Below are 17,445 nucleotides of genomic sequence, written 5' to 3'. Positions count from 1 at the left end.
GGAATCAGGCTCTGAGTGGTATTAAAATCCATTATTATCTCATTTTTTAAAAACCTGGCTTATCCATGTATTAAATAGCAATCACTTAATTATCCACGGTGGGGAGAGGGGCTCAGAAGCTTCCAGAATTCAGTAAGAAAATAAGCAACTAAAAACACACAATTGCTACAGAGTGTCTTCCTGATAACCTGAAAAGGCCCTGTCTCTAACAAGAAAAAGGAGCTTTAAGGGAAAAACTTTTTCAAAAAGCCATCTTTTATTTTGGTGTAAGCCTTGAAGCAATGACTGAGACTTCTCATAGACATTACACATCCAAACGCCTGCATTCTTAGCTCAGAAAACAAAATCCTAAACAAAAGATGGGGATGGGGGCAGTGCATAAGACACTGGGGGTCTTGGGACTCACCTCTGCGATCTCCACTTTCCTCTCCCACATCCTGATGGTCTTCTCCAGGTCCCCGTTGCGGATCTTCTCCCAGATATACATCATCACCTGTGGAGCTCGGAACTCAGACAGCTGCTTCCGGAGCTGCCTGTTCAGAGCCAGGGCCTTGGCCCGGTCCTGGGTGGGGGAAGGGGCCAATTAGACCGTGGGGCTCCCAAGGCAGTTCCAGCCTCCTGGGACTTACTGGCCCTGGTAACTTTCAATGTCGTTCTAAAAACAACATTTACATTTTCAAAGGAGTGGGTGAAATCACAAGATTCTGACTCTTTACAGATCCTGACATGTTTGTCCAGTTCAGAAACACTAAGGGCAGTCTACAGTCTTTCTTCCTCCCTTCCTTTTTTCCTTCTTCCTTTCCTTCCTTTATTAAGGAATGTGCTTTACTTTTGATTGCTTAGGGTTTTTGTGTGTGTGTGTGTATGCAAAATATACATAACATGAAATTGCCCATTTTAACCGTTTTTAAATGTACAGCTCTGTGGCATTCAGTATACTTGAATTGTTTTGCAGCCTTCATCACCATCTGTCTGCAGAAATTTTTCATTTTCCCCAACTGAATCTCGGTATCTATTAAACACTTAACTTCCCATACCCTTCCCCAACAGGCCCTGCAACTACCATTCTATTTTATGTCTCTATGAATTAAAAAAAAATTTTTTTTGGTCTCACTGTGTGGCTTAAATGAGCTTAGTTCCTTGGACTGCTAGGCGATTCATTCCTCCACTCTCTATGAATCTGACTACTCTAGATATGAGTGGAATCATATAATAGTTGCTCTTGCATGACTAATATTCACTTAGTAAATGTCTTCAGAGTTCATCCATTTAGTAGCATGTCAAAATTTTTTCCTTTCTAAGGATGAATAAAATTCTGTTACATGTATGTACAGCTCATTTTGGTTATTCATCCATCTGTCAATGGACACTTGAATTGCTTCTACATTTCAGCTATTGTAAATAATGCTACTACAAACCTGGGTGTACAAATATCTGTTGTTCAAGTTCCTGCTTCCAAATTATTTGGGGTATATACCTGGAAGACAACTTGCTGGATCATATGGTTATTCAGTTTTTTTGAGGAATCTGTCTTTTAAATTTTTATTTTTTAAAATTATTATACAGTAAAATTAACTAGTCTTTTTCTTGAGTGGATTTGGAATTAGCATTGTCCTTTTAACAATTGTTTTGAATAGGTAACACATTCCATCCAAACGGTATAAAAGTGCACATGACAAGCTCCCATCCCACCCCCATCTCCAGGCACACGGGTCCCCTTCCGAGAAGCGTATACTGCTCTTAGGTTTCCTGCATCCTTCTAGAAATCTCTCAGTTCTGTTCAGTCGCTCAGTCGTGCCCGAATCTCTGTGACCCCGTGGACTGCAGTACACCAGGCTTCCCCGTCCATCACCAACTCCCAGAGCTTGCTCAAACTCATGCCCATTGAGTCAATGATGCCATCCAACCATCTCATTCTCTGTCATCCCCTTCTCCTCCCGCCTTCAATCTTTCCCAGCATCAGGGTCTTTTCCAATGAATCAGTTCTTTGCATTGGATGGCCAAGGTATTGGAGTTTCAGCTTCAAAATCAGTCCTTCCAATGAACACCCAGGACTGATCTCCTTTAGGATGGACTGGTTGGATCTCCTTGCAGTCCAAGGGACTTTCAAGAGCCTTCTCCAACACCACAGTTCAAAAGCATCAATTCTTCGGCGCTCAGCTTTCTTTTTAGTCCAACTCTCACATCCATACATGACCACTGGAAAAACCATAGCCTTGACTAGACAGATCTTTATCGGCAAAGTAATGTCTCTGGTTTTTAATATGCTGTCTAGGTTGGTCATAACTTTTCTTCCAAGGAGCGTCTTTTAATTTCATGGCTACAGTCACCATCTACTGTGATTTTGGAGCCCCCCCCCAAAAAGAGTCTGTCACTGTTTCCATTGTTTCCCCATCTATTTGCCATGAAGTGATGGGACCAGATGCCATGATCTTAGTTTTCTGAACGTTGAGTTTTAAGCCAACTTTTTCACTCTCCTCTTTCACTTTCATCAAGAGGCTCTCTAGTTTTTCTTCGCTTTCTGCCATAAGGGTGGTGTCACCTGCATATCTGAGGTTGTTGATATTTCTCCCGACAATCTTGATATGTTTGAATGGATAGAAATCTCTATATTTACCTTTTTTGACCCAAAGAGTAGCCAATTTTATTCACTTTTTTAAACTACAATAACAGGAAGATCATTAATGAAGGGATATAAATCATTGTTTAGAACTATAATAAAGCCTACAGTTTATCAAGCACCTTACATACACAACTCCTTTCAGCTCTCAATGATCCCAGGAGGTAGGAAGGAATCACTATCTGAGACTCAGAAACATTAAGTGATTTGCACAGAAATTTCACAAATTTTATCACTCTCAAACACCTGCTACCAAATTCCAGACTTTCTCAATGTTAAAGTAGATGGTTGTGAATATCTGCTTTGAGCCTCAGTTTCCTCATCTAGAAAGCAAGACTAATCAGATAGCCTACATAGTGGTTATGCAAATCCAATGAAACTCTTAAGTGGCTGTCAGCTCTTAGCACAAGGTAGGGTACACAGTAGCACTCAGTAAATTTTAAGAATGATCATACAAAGTTGTATCAATTTGATACACCTTTAGCAATATAAACATGTCTGCAAGCTGATGAGGACCAGAAAGAGGAAGGAATAATGAAAATGTATGCTGCATGGGTAAGGCAAGAGCCAAAGAACCCCTTCCCTTTGTGGAATTAATTTGGCTTTAGTACAATAAGTAGAAATCTGGGGGAAAACAAAATTAGAATATACAAAATTCTCCTAAAAGGAATTGGCATCTCTGGGCGAGCCTCATATTAAATCTGGGATCACTGCCTCTGGGATACTTTGAAATAATAAACTCAGCAAATGTGCCCACTGGAGACATCTCGTGGTGTGGGGAAGCGGCCAGTGGATGGCGCGGTTTCACCTGCCCTAGGGACCAAGGAGGCATTTATTGGCCTCAATAATATACTGGGCTTCCCCAGTAGTTCAACTGGTAAAAGAACCCACCTGCAATGCAGGAGATTCTGGTTCGATTCCTGTGTCGGGAAGTTCTCCGGGAGAAGGGATAGGCTACGCACTCCAGTATCCATGGGCTTCCCTGATGGCTCAGATGGTAAAGAATCCGCCTGCAATGAGGGAGACCTGGGTTCGACCCCTGGGATGGAAAAATCCCCTGGAGGAGGGCATGACAACCCACTCCAGTATTCTTGCCTGGAGAATCACATGGACAGAGGAGGCTTGCAAAGAGTCAGACACAACTGAGCGACTAAGCACAGCACAGCAATGATATACTAGGGCTTGTTGATCAGACTCCCTTAAAGATCGCTCCTTTTCTTTTCCCCTCCATCTTAAAACTGAGACTCAGAAGCTTCTCAAGCAAATGTCCAGGTAGTTGGTAAATAGATTCAAGTTTGCTCCCCATGAACAGCAACATTCCAGGGGAGACACTCTGCAGTGAAGAAGTTCATCTAGCATGAAGATGGTCTCCAGCTGGGTATACAGTCTCAACTCTGCCGGCTTCTATCTCTGAGAGTTTTCTCCAGAAGCATCAGCTTAGTTCTGTTCTAGATTCTAGAAGAGGCACTTCTGCTGCTCCATTTCCACACCTGTTTCTCTCCAAGTAGGGAAGCTGGGAGGTACAATCTCTGTACAACATTGTCTCTGACACCGACACACTTGAGAAGCTGCAAGAAGCTGCGAAGTCACCATCACCCATTCCAAAATCCCAAACCTTTGTGGTGGTTTTGTAAGACAGGAAGAAAGAGGACTGAATCTTCCAGTTCTGAGAGCTCCTTATCTTAGACACCTTTGCTGAGCTTTTCGAGTGGGGCAGGGCCCCAAGGGTCCTCCTGCCTGGGGTTGTTGGAGCCAATAGAACGAGAACGCATTCACTTCAAAAGCAAAGGAAGGTTTTCTTCTTTGATTAAACAAGTGAGATCTAGGAGTACCTACTCCAGAGCACACTGCTCCCGACAGGCTGCTTTATGGGGATCTCTATTCACTTTTATTTATCCAACGTTTTTCTCCCCCTCAATACATCTTGAAGAATCTTCTGTATCAGCACATGAAGAATTTACTCTTTTTAAACAGCTGCATAATTTTCCATTGTATGGATATACCATAATTTAACAAGTCCCTACCCACAGTCACTTAGCTTCTCCATCTCTTGTTACAACAAACAGTGCTGTGATTACAAATCTTCTGGGTATACATCATTTTGTAAAAATGCAAATATATCAGTAGAATAAGCTACTGAAAGTGAAATTGCTTATTGTAAGGCAGTGGTTCTCAACCAGAAGCTATTTGCCTGCAGGAGACATTTGGCAATGCCGGGAGACATTTTTGTTTGTCACAGTTAGGGGAGTGCTACTGACATCTAATAAGTAGGCTGAGGTCAGGGATGCTACTGAATACCCTACCAGGCACAGGACAGACCCCACAACAAAGCATGATCTGATCCAAAACTTCAGTAGTGTCTAGGTTGAGAAACTCTGCCCTAAGCATGTGAGTGTACACAATTTATGGTGCTAACTTGCCTTCTATTATAATGATCAAGCCAATATACTTCTGCAGCAATGTTTGAGACTGCCTGTTTTCCCTATTCTCTCAACACAATCGTACTATTTCATCTTTGTTAGTTTAATGGAGGAAAACGGTACCTCATTATAGTTTTACTTTTTTCTGACCTTTATGGGTGAAGAGGAACATTTTTCATGTTTGAGATTTTTTAGCTTTTTTATAAACTGTTTAAGTCTTTGGCCTACTTTTCTGACTTTTTGTTAGATTTTTCCTATTAATTTCTAAAATGCATTTATGTTATAAGAAAATTAACTCCTTGTGATGTTAGGTACAACATTTTCCCAGTAACTTATCTGTTGGCCTTACTTATGATGGTTTTTGTCATGCAGAAAAATTTTTATTTTTATATAGTTGACTTCATTGATTTCATGGTTTATGGGCTTTCCATTTTAAATGTCTTCCCCCTTCCAAGATCATAATAAAAATGTTCCCACTATATAAATTTAGGACTTTAATGGCTTTATTATTTACATTTAAATTTATGATGCGACTGGATTAATTTCACCATTACATATAAGTTCCAAGTTAATTGTTACTAACTGAATAATCTGTTGTCTTTTATTACAATGTCACTTTTATCATAAACTAAGTGTATCAATATTAATGGATACTTATATCAATTGGCTTATAGTTTTTCTTTGATCTTCTAGTCTATTCATGGTCTTTTTTTTTATGGTCCTGTTTTAAATACTGTAACCTCATGACATGTTTCAGTTTCTAGTAGGGCTAGTCTCCTCCTTATTAAAAATTTTAATTTTCTTATTTTTCCAAAAAAATTTTGAGTCAGTTTATTTAAGCCTTTTAAAAACTTTTGCTATTTTAATTGGAATACTGTTATTTCACAGATCAACTTAAATAGAACTAACATTCTTAAGATGTTGACTCTTCCTAACCTAGTATGTTATTTTGATTCCTTGCTTCACAAAAGAATCACCATCTTGTGACACTGGCATCACCTGGGAACTGGGTGAAAATGCAGAGTCTCAGGCCATCTATCCAATCAGAAGCTGCTTGTAACAAGATCCCCAGTCATTGATTGTCTCCTTCTGGTTTGAAAAGTGCTATTTTAATTCAGTTTGAGGCAACCTAATAAAATTAATTTTCTATGAACTTGTTTTCAGAATACAGAAAAAATTTGTTGGGAGGTGTACAGTGCATACCTACTATCTGTCCAGCATGTCACACAACTGTAGGGAGACCTAAAAATATATTCAGAACCATCAGTGGACACTCCTGTGAGAATGATGATTAGAGAACACCTGAGATGAAATATAATGAAGTAAGAACTAAAGCATTAAGTACTAGCTATGAGGGAAATGTTCAGAAGAGCAGGGACTGCAATCTCACCCAGCACCCCGCTTGAAGAGCAGAGTAAAAATGAAGAGCAGAGTAAAACCACAGGAAAGGCAGGCCACCGTTCCCACGCCCAGCTCCAGAGCAATGGTGCAGGGGCGAGGCTGTGAAACAAAAAGCTCGGGAACGCGGCCTAAGAAATGAACTTGACTTGGAACAGTGGGGACATCATGCCTAAGGACTTGGTGGGAAACAGTGGAGATCTTTGGGGTGAGCGGTTAAGATCAATCTGATAGTTTCATAGTAGTAGCAACAAGCAAAAAGTAGATCAGTTAGATCTTTAATTTACCAGAGAAAGAGACAATTAAGAAGAGCCTTCCTGAGAGTCTCTTGGACTCAAGGAGATCAAGTCTGTCATTCCTAGAGGAATTAACCCTGAATATTCATTGGAAGGACTGATGCTGAAGCTCCAATAGTTTGGCCACCTGATACAAAGAGCTGACTCATTGGAAAAGACCCTGATGCTGGGAAAGATTGAGAGCAGGAGGAGAAGGGGGTGACAGAGGATGAGATGGTTGGATGGCATCACTGACTCAATGAACATGAGTTTGAGCAAACTCCAGGAGATAGTAAAGGACAGGGAAGCTTGGCGTGCTGCAGCCCATGCGGTTGCAAAGAGTCGAAACAACAAATATGGGGTTAGAACAAGCCTTAGTGACTGACAATGCTTTGCCCCTGTGATCCAGTCTGATTTTAATTAGATCAAGAATGTGGAGCAATTAATGTCTCAGGGTGTTAAGGCAGTAGCGCCATCAGCTAGTAATGAATGGAGACTAACAGCTAGGTGTGGTACCAATAGAGGCAGACAGGCGAGAGGTTTAGCTGGAAGATGGAGGAGTCAAAGAGAACTCAGCTGAAACCGACCTGGTTGTCAGGGAGATAGAATCCATGAGCAAGGCTGTACCCTCTGAGGAGCCACATCAGAGGCGACTAACAGCAGGAGAGGGAGACTTTACTGAATAGTGCAGCCAAATCAGTAAACAACAAGCAAAACCAATAACAAGACCAAGATACTGTTGCTAAAATATATTATCTAAAATGTCCAGTTTGCAAGAAAAATTATGAGATAGGAAAGAAACAAGGAAGTGTGATCCACACGGGGATAAAAAGAGGCAACATAAACTGCTTTTCAGAGAATCCAGAAGAAGGGCTTGGCAAAGTCTTCAAAGCAGCTATCATGAAGATGATAAAGAAACTCAAGGAGGGAACTTCTCTGGTGGTACAGTGGATAAGAATCCGCCTGACAATGCAGCAGACAGGGGGTTGATCCCTGGTCTGGGAAGATTCCATCTGCTAAGGGACACCTAAGCTCATGCACCACAACTACTGAGCCTGTGCTCTAGAGTCTGTAAGCAGCAACTGCTGAGCCCACACGCTGAAGCAGCTGAAGCCCGTGCACCTAGAGCCTGTGATCTGTAACAAGAGAAGCCATTGCAATTAGAAATCCTTGAAGAGTAACCCACGCTCACCACAACCAGAGAAAGCCCATGCAGCAACAAAGATCCAGTGCAGCCAAAAACAAATTAAATAAATAAATCTAAAAAAAAAAAAAAAAAAAAAAAACTGGGCAAAGGGCTTGAATAGACATTTTTCCAAGACAGACAGACATGTAGCCAGAAAGCGTATGAAAAGATGCTCAATGTCGTTAGTCATAAAGAAATTCAAATCAATACCACTTACCACCTATTGCAAAGCATTGAAGAAAGCACCTGAAAATAACAAGTGTTGGTGAAGATGTACAGAAATTGGAACCTTCACACATACCTTTTTGATGGGAATGTAAAATGGTGCAGCCAGTTTGCAAAACAGCTTGGCAGCTTCTGTAAATGTTAAACAGAGGTACTATATATACAGGGCTTCCCTGGTGGCTCAGGGGTAAAGAACATGTCTGCAATGCAGCATGCGGGTATGCTGCTGCTGCTGAGTCACTTCAGTCGTGTCCGACTCTGTGCGACCCCAGAGACTGCGTGCTAAGTCTCTTCAATTGTGACATAGCCCACCAGGCTCCTCTGTCCATGTCCAGGCAAGAAGACTGGAGTGCGTTGCCATGCCCTCCACCAAGGGACCTTCCCAACCCAAGGACCAAATCCACGTCTCTTCCGTCTCCTGTATTGGCAAGCAGGTTGTTTACCACTAGAGCTGCCTGGGAAGACCCTATGAGAAAAGGCCGATTCACAGAGACACGAAGCTGATTAGTAGTCACCTGTGGTTACCTAACAGAGGCAGAAGATATTGAGAAGAGGTGGCAAGAATACACAGAACTGAACAAAAAAGATCTTCACAACCCAGATAATCATGATGGTGTGATCACTCACCTAGAGCAAGACATCCTGGAATGTGAAGTCAAGTGGGCCTTAGGAAGCATCACTACAAAAAAAGCTAGTGGAGGTGATGGAATTCCAGTTGAGCTATTTCAAACCCTAAAAGATGAAGCTGTGAAAGTGCTGCACTCAATATGCCAGGAAATCTGAAAACTCAACAGTGGCCATGGGACTGGAAAAGGTCAGTTTTCATTCCAATCCCAAAGAAAGGCAATGACAAAGAATGCTCAAACTATCACACAATTGCAATCATCTCACACGCTAGCTGGAGAAGGAAATGGCAACCCACTCCAGTATTCTCACCTGGAGAATCCCGGGGATGGACGAGCCTGGTGGGCTGCCGTCTATGGGGTCGCACAGAGTCGGACACGACTGAAGCGACTTAGCAGCAGCAGCAGCAGCACCCACTAGCAAAGTAATGCTCAAAATTCTCCAAGCCAGGCTTCAGCAATACATGAACCGTGAACTTCCAGATGTTCAAGCTGGTTTTAGAAAAGGCAGAGGAACCAGAGATCAAATTGCCAACATCCGCTGGATCATCGAAAAAGCAAGAGAGTTCCAGAAAAACATCTATTTCTGCTTTATTGACTATGCCAAAGCCTTTGACTGTGTGGATCAGAATAAACTGTGGAAAATTCTGAAAGAGATGGGAATACCAGACCAGTTGACCCACCTCTTGAGAAATCTATATGCAGGTCAGGAAGCAACAGTTAGAACTGGACATGGAACAACAGACTAGTTCCAAATCAAGAAAGGAGTATGTCAGGCTGTATATTGTCACCCTGATTATTTAACTTATATGCAGAGTACATCATGAGAAATGTTGGACTGGATGAAGCACAAGCTGGAATCAAGATTGCCAGGGGAAATATCAATAACCTCAGATGTGCAGATGACACCACCCTTATGGCAGAAAGTGAAGAGGAACTAAAAAGCCTCTTGATGAAAGTGACAGAGGAGAGTGAAAAAGTTGACTTAAAGCTCAACATTCAGAAAACTAAGATCATGGCATCCAGTCCCATCAATTCATGGCAAATAGATGGGGAAACAGTGGCTGACTTTATTTTGGGGGCCTCCAAAATCATTGCAGATGGTGACTGCAGCCATGAAATTAAAAGACGCTTACTCCTTGGAAGGAAAGTTATGACCAACCTAGACAGCATATTAAAAAGCAGAGACATTACTTTGCCAACAGAGGTCCGTCTAGTCAAGGCTATGGTTTTTCCAATAGTCATGTATGGATGTGAGAGTTGGACTGTAAATAAAGCTGAGCATCAAAGAATTGATGCTTCTGAACTGTGGTGTTGGAGAAGACTCTTGAGATTCCCTTGGACTGCAAGGAGATCCAACCAGTCCATCCTAAAGGAGATCAGTCCTGGGTGTTCATTGGAAGGACTGATGTTGAAGCTGAAGCTCTATTCAAATACTTTGGCCACCTGATGCAAAGAGCTGACTCATTTGAAAAAACCCCGATGCTGGGAAAGATTGAGGGCAGGAAGAGAAGGGGATGACAGAAGATGAGATGGTTGGATGGTACCACTGACTCAATGGACATGAGTTTGGATAGACTCTGGGAGTTGGTGATGGACAGGGAGGCCTAGCGTGCTGCAGTCCATGGAGTCACAAAGAGTCGGACATGACTGGCGACTAAAGTGAGTGAGTGAGCACTTGGCGGGTGGGAATGAGGTGAGGCAAAATGAAGGACTTCTAGTGGATCCAGGGTTTCTTTCTGAGGTGATGAAAATGTTCTAAAATACTCAAGCTGATGGTTACACAACTCTGGAAGTATACTATAAACCACTTGAAGCTATACTTTAAATTGATACATTATTTGATAAATGAATTATATCCCAATTGAGCTGTTTTTTTAAAAGTTAAGAAAATGAAAATATACTAAGTAGTTAATGCCAGGCTTTTAAAGGTTGATCTCACATTTTACTTGTCATCTAAGAAGTATCAACCCAAATAAAGAAGGACCACAGGAATTCCACATAGAGAGAACACACAGATCTTTGCTTTGACTTTGTTACAGGCCTCTGTACTGAGAGTGGCTTTTTTTTTTTGTAAAGGATTCGGGCTCTCCACCAAGAATACGATGCGGACACCATGGCAAAACTGAGTCACATGTAGTAATCCCGTGGCTTCAGGACTGTTGTAGGCAGAGTCGGGGACACTTCAGACTCATTTGAGACAATGACAATAATAACTGAACAGGTGGATGGTTTTAAGAGGTTGACAAAGCACCCTGTCTGATCACCGCAACAAAGGCTGTGACGTCTTTTGCCTGGGTGAGGAAACTGAGTTCTGTCTACTTCAAAGGCTTACTCAAGGCTAAAGACTGGCAACATCAAACCTGATGCCAGGCCTTCTGAATACAAGTCCAGGGCTCATTGTTCCCCGTCTTCCCCTCAAAGTCCCTTTTGAGGATCCCAGGTGCATTTAGGTTGCTGGAATTGAACTCTAGGTGCTCAGCAAAATACTGAGACACTCAACCCCCATGCAGACGGAGGGAGCTCAGATGTTCGCATGGTGACCACGGGCCCTGGAGCGCACTGGGACAGAGGTCACAAGTCTACCATCCGAGCAACGATCATACCAAGGGAGAGCTCCATGTTTAAAAAGGTTCCTCTCCTTTGCAGAGAACATTATAATTTGCTGTGTGTTCTTTTTCTCATATTGGTTACATTATTATATGCATCATACATTTTTTTGCCAGGTTGAATACACTATACTTTGAATTTGGTACCTTATGAATCACTTAAGGAATTCTCAAGGGTGATTTGGACTCTGTGGTTTCTTGATGATTTCTGACTCTAGATTCTAACCCAGCAGTAATTAAAACGCCAACACCATGGACTGGGAGCCTTCTCCTCTGATGGCCCAGAACTATTTTGATTTTTCTGATCTAGGCTTTTCTAGACAAAAACCAAGGTGGCTGACTCAGAGTCCTTGTCGACAGAAGGAGAAAAACACCAGAAAGAGCGTGTTTTATCCTCGCCTACCTCCTCTGCTTGTAGGGTTTCTTTTTCAATTTTTTCAAGTAACTCTTTTCTCAGCAAGAACTCCTTGGTCAGATTGAGGGACATTTCCATGGCGTGGTGTAGCTTGCTCTGCAATATAACAACACGGGAAATCTTGAGCAAAGATGATCGCTATAGGAAAAAGAGACAGACAACTCTTTATTCAGCAGAATAGCAGGACCATCCAGGAACTTGGGTCTGTCCTTCTTATGACTCCAGATTTTCTGAATCCTGGTGCCTAAGAGTCAGGGGAGGAGAGGTCCTCAGGAGGCTGCTCACCTGCAAAGTACCTAGACGCACCTGGACCCAAACCCCACCCCACCGTTTACTAAGAGAACCTCTCTAGACTTGGCTAACTGCTTTGTAGGGCTGTGGTTCTGAGTCACTCAGTCGTATCTGACTCTTTGTGATCCCATGGACTATAGCCCTCCAGGCTCCTCTGTCCATGGAATTCTCCAGGCAAGAAAACTGGAGTGTGTTCCCATTTCCTTCTCTAGGGGATCTTCTCAACCCAGGGATCAAACCTGGGGCTCCTGCATTGCAGACGAATCCTTTACTGTTTGAGCCACCAGCAAAGGCTTAACAGAGACAAATCCTGGTAAACTGTTGAGCACAGCGCCTGACACACGGAGATCACATGGCATGTGACCACCATCATTTGGACAAAGAGGTAGATGCTACTGTGAGCATGTGAGACCGCATATGTGAGATCTTCCCAGACCAGGGATCGAGCCCATGTCTCCTGCAATGGCAGGCAGACTCTCTACCATGGGGCCACCAGGGATGCCCCAAGGGGCTCCCTTGACTGAGACTCACTCATACAACTCACAGAAGAGAAGACACTGTTTCTGTCTCCTTCATGGCTAACCCCCCAGCACTTAGACCTGTGCCTAGTATGCCATAGGTTCTCATATATTTAGTAATAGAGGCAAATTACTCTGCATATTTTTTTTATTATTTTAAAAATATGCATTTGTTTGGTTGTGCTGAGTCTTAGATGTGGCGTGCAGGATCTTTCATCTTTAGCTGCGGCGGCATGTGGAATCTAGTTCTCTGACCAGGGCTTGATCCCAGGTCCCTGCATTGGGAGCGAGGAGTCTTAGCTACTAGACCAGCAGGGAAGTTCCATTCTACATATTTTTAATGACATCTCCCACTTGGGTGCTTGACATTAAAATGAAAATGATCCAACCTGCTGCCCATCCATCCGTAAACATACACCTGAATTTTTAGCAGTTTTTTGACAATTCTGACTGAGCACCTGCTTTGGTACTGTCTTCAATGCTAGGAACACATCACAGACCAGTCAAGCTCTGTCCTGGTGGGTAGTCACAAAAACCTGCTTCTGAGAGGGGAAGCATCGGCCCATGGTTCCCAGTGGAGTCACCATTCAAACCCAGGTGAGGCCTGACTCTACAGCTCACCAGTGCTGGGCCCTGCTTTCCGCAGGAGACCTGAGAACTGAGATACAGAAAAGTGAAACCGTGTTTCTCTCAGCTTCTCGCTGTGTCACCTTAGGTCTCCTGTAGGCGTCTACTCCAAGCTTCGCCATCTGTTTGCTGTTATTCTCAACAGGCCGACAGGTACCCTAGCCCCTGGGATTCTGACCAGAATGGCTCCCATCCTGCCCACCACGGCCTGTGTTCCAGATGCTTGGGTACCACCATCAATCTGCACTGTGCGTTCTGGAGCTCGAGACCTGGGCCTGGCTGTCGTATTAATATTTTATAGCCAGTAGCTCCACTCCAAAGCCCTGGCTTTTCCCCACAAGACCAGACTGGCCCTGGGCCCCTTAGTTGATTCCTCAGGATCAGATCAAGGTCCAGTGTGATGTAACCACATACCTTGCAGCTCTCCAGCTGGACACAAGAATTTCAGAATGTGAGCATGACCTGTCTACACACATTTTGCCAGAGGAAGGCAGTGGGTAAGGTGGGATAACACCGGACTAGGAGCCCTAGCTCCGTCACAGCATGTGGCTTGAGTCCAGCAATTACTCTCCCTCTTTAAGCCTCAGGTTTTTTATTTGTAAAAGGAAAACATTGAACAAACATAAGCCTAATATAAACACATTCAAATTCACAGTTTTAAATGACACCATGTGGGCCAAATGAAGTTTACTTGTGAGCTACCTAAGTCCATCGTTGCTGTTGCCACCAAGACACTAGGCCAAGGGTCAGCAACCTTGTTCTGTAAAAGGTTAGATGGGAACTATTTCAGGTTTTGCAGGCCGAGAGCCAAAATTGAGGGTATTGTATATTAACAAGAGTGCTCGCTTCGGCAGCACATATACTAAAATTGGAACGATACAGAGAAGATTAGCATGGCCCCTGTGCAAGGATGACACGCAAATTCGTGAAGTGTTCCATATTTTTCTTTAAAAAACTGGAAATAGAGCTGCCATATGACCCAGAAGTCCCACTCCTGGGCATACACACCGAGGAAACCAGATCTGAAAGAGACACGTGCACCCCAATGTTCATCGCAGCACTGTTTATAATAGCCAGGACATGGAAGCAACCTAGATGCCCATCAGCAGACGAATGGATAAGGAAGCTATGGTACATATACACAATGGAATATTACTCAGCCATTGAAAAGAATTCATTTGAATCAGTTCTAATGAGATGGATGAAACTGGAGCTCATTATACAGAGTGAAGTAAGCCAGAAAGATAAAGACCAATACAGTATACTAACACATATATATGGAATTTAAAAAGATGGTAACAATAACCCTATATGCAAAACAGAAAAAGAGACACAGATGTAGAGAACAGACTTTTGAACTCAGTGGGAGAAGGCCAGGGTGGGATGTTCTGAGAGAATAGCATTGAAAACAAGTATACTATCAAGGGTGAAACATATCACCAGCCCAGGTTGGATGCATGAGAGAAGTGCTCAGGGCTGGTGCACTGGGAAGACCCAGAGGGATGGGATGGAGAGGGAGGCGGGAGTGGGGATCGGGATGGGGAACACATGTAAATCCATGGCTGATTCATGTCAATGTATGGCAAAAACCACTACAATATTGTAAAGTAATTAGCCTCCAACTAATAAAAATAAATGAAAAAAAATTTACATATAAACTATATTAACAAGAGAAAAAAACAAACTGCCACAATTGTTTTATTGATAAATTCAAAATTAAATAATTAAGTATAATATTTTGGGATACTGGTCTACAAATGAGAAGAATGAAATTTCTAGGGGAGAAATCAATTTTACTTAACTGGGTGTCAAAGGGAATGTTCTCTATCAAAATCAGTTGCAAATATTCCTCTGTAAAAACCATCCTTGTCTCCTAGGCCAGTGGGTAGGGTAGATGGGCCACTGCATCAGACAGTTGCCAGCAGAGTGACCAGACCGCCTGGTCTGCCGGGGACAGGCCATGCTCATGCCCATAATCCCCGCTTAATTATCAATATTGCCTCTTTCTCACCAAAAACAGTTCTGTGTAGGTAAGGAATTATTTAGTAGTTTTTTTTTTTATTTATAGCTAAGATGATTTCCTCTGCAGAGTGTCAAGCAGGGGAGTGCTTACTGTTGTTCAGTTGCTTGGTTGTGTCTGGTCTGACTCTCTTACAATTCCACGGACTGTAGCCCACCAGGCTCCTCTGTCCATGGGATTTCCCAGGCAAGAATACTGGAGTGGTTTGCCTTTTCCTTCCCCAGGGCATCTTCCCTGTTAAGACAGGGATCGAGCCCAAGTCTCCTGCATTGGCAGGCAGGTTCTTTACTACTGAGCCACCAGGGAAGCCCCAGGGAAGTGCTTATTACAGACTAAATTAAATAGAGCCCTAATTGTGGCTGGTTCTTAAAACTCACAGTGCATAAAAATCATCTGGGGAGTTAAAAAAATGTATGGCTCTCACCTCCTAATTCAATTGGTCAGGGTTGAACTAGAGTGTCTATCTTTTAAAAAAAAATAAAGGCTCCTCAACTGGTTTTAACACATAGTCAGGGTTATAGAGACATTTGGGGGATTTTAGGAGATATGGCTTTGTTGGGAGAAATCAGAGAGCAATGGGGGATGTCTAGGCTCTCAGTGAAGCCACAGTGATGTCCCAGAACCTCGCTGTGGCATGGGAAACCCCAGGCACTGGGGCATGAGCTTGGACCTTACTTTGTACGCGTTAAGGATCTGCAGGGTGTTTCCAGATGCCAGCTTCATCTGGATCAGCTCTTGATTCCTTGCTTCAATTGTCTCTAAAAACTGAGCATTCTCAATCTTCAGCTGCTGGAAGTCAACGTCGTGGAGGGCCTCGCTTACCTCTTCCTTCTACAGCTCAGAAAGAAGAGTGACACAAGTCAGAAAGACAAAAACAAATATATATTAACGTGTAAGTGTGAAATCTTAAAAAACTGACACAGAGGAACCTATTTGCAGGGCAGGAATAGAGATGCAGATGTAGAGAATGGACTTGGGGACACAGTGGGGGAAGGGATGAGCTGGGAGACTGGGAGCAACAATGTGTACGCTACCATGTGTAAAAGAGAAAGCCAGTGGGAAACTCCAGTACAGCTCAGGGGGCTCAGCTCGGCGCTCCGTGATGACCCAGAGGGGTGGGACGGGGTGAGGGGGGCTGAGGGATGTATGCGTATGTATAGCTCATTCACTTCATTGTACAGCAGAAATGAACACAGCCATGTAAAGCAATTATAAGCCAGTAAAAAAAGAATAATAAAGAATAGAACATGGCCAAAAACGAAAAAGAAATGATGTGAGGTTGTGACTTCTGTATAGCCATACATTCAATTTCAGGTGAGCTTTTGGAAGTCAGTCATCATTCAGTCATTCTACAAACTTGGACTGGGGAATCTGCTTGGTGCCAGGCATGGTGTTAGGCCCTTGGGATAGAGATCTGAGTAAATACAATACTCCCATGCTCAGTGACAGTTCACAGGCAGGTCACAGCGTGGTGTCGTGGGACACACAGGGGCAGCAGGCAAACAGAAGCCCCTCAGTCAGGCCAGGAGAGTATGGAAGGCGAGGTCAGGGGAGGCTTCCCTGAGGAGGTGGTGCCTAAACAGGACTGTGAAGGAAGAGGCCATTATAAGTTGTTTCTAACCTGGAAAACTCAGAATAAGCAGCTCATAAATGCCTTTCCTTTGCTCACATGACGTTTCTGCACTCAGGCTGCATCAGCGCGTTGGGTTGCCTCCCTAGACTTCACCCCACTTACCTGTCCCACCAGCTCTACGGCATCTCACGTCTGTGGTCACAAAAGCCAAACTTGGGACTGCTCCCCACACCCACTTGCTGTTTAAGCTGTATACCTCCTAAAAGACAACTTCTTCCCTTCCCCCAGAATAACACAACAATTTCCTTAAGCCCTGACTTAACCCATCCTCCAGCTCAAGCTGTTTCCATCTTCCACACCAGAAGGCAACCCCTCCCTCCACTCCGTCTCTGGATTCTGTGGCTCCTGGTCGTGGCTTCTGTGGTCTCCGTCTAGCAGTTACGCATCTACGCCTTTTCTCACCATCACCTCTCCCTGTGAGCCTGTGAGGACAGGACCCTGGCAGTGTCATCTCTGGGTAGCAATGGCTTTCAGGTTCAAGGTCAGCCAACTGCGTCCCCTCTCATGCTTCTGGATGCCTGAGCTTGCAGGAAGCCCAGAGAACCAAGAACTCGGTATCAGGAGGCACGTTCTTGAAAACGTGCT

General features: G+C 43.5%; 1 protein-coding gene and 1 non-coding gene across 2 annotated transcripts in view; one reads left to right on the top strand and one right to left on the bottom strand.

The window, feature by feature from the left end:
- The window catches only part of CCDC113 (coiled-coil domain containing 113), a 30,862-nt gene that overhangs the window by 948 nt on the left and 12,469 nt on the right, over nt 1-17,445 (bottom strand). Inside the window, exons 6-8 of the mRNA XM_061134679.1 lie at nt 15,903-16,058; nt 11,760-11,867; nt 407-562 (exon numbers count right to left, since the gene is read on the bottom strand). Of these exons, the coding sequence (XP_060990662.1) occupies nt 407-562; nt 11,760-11,867; nt 15,903-16,058 (420 nt within the window). The remainder of the gene's footprint in view (nt 1-406; nt 563-11,759; nt 11,868-15,902; nt 16,059-17,445) is intronic.
- Nucleotides 14,046-14,152, top strand: LOC133055386 (U6 spliceosomal RNA). Its single transcript, XR_009692662.1, has one exon. It is a non-coding gene; the product is annotated as a U6 spliceosomal RNA (small nuclear RNA).

This window comes from Dama dama, chromosome 4, assembly GCF_033118175.1.
Source record: "Dama dama isolate Ldn47 chromosome 4, ASM3311817v1, whole genome shotgun sequence".
In the NCBI taxonomy this organism is placed as follows: Eukaryota; Metazoa; Chordata; class Mammalia; order Artiodactyla; family Cervidae; genus Dama; species Dama dama.
This window is presented reverse-complemented; position numbering and strand designations above follow the sequence as displayed.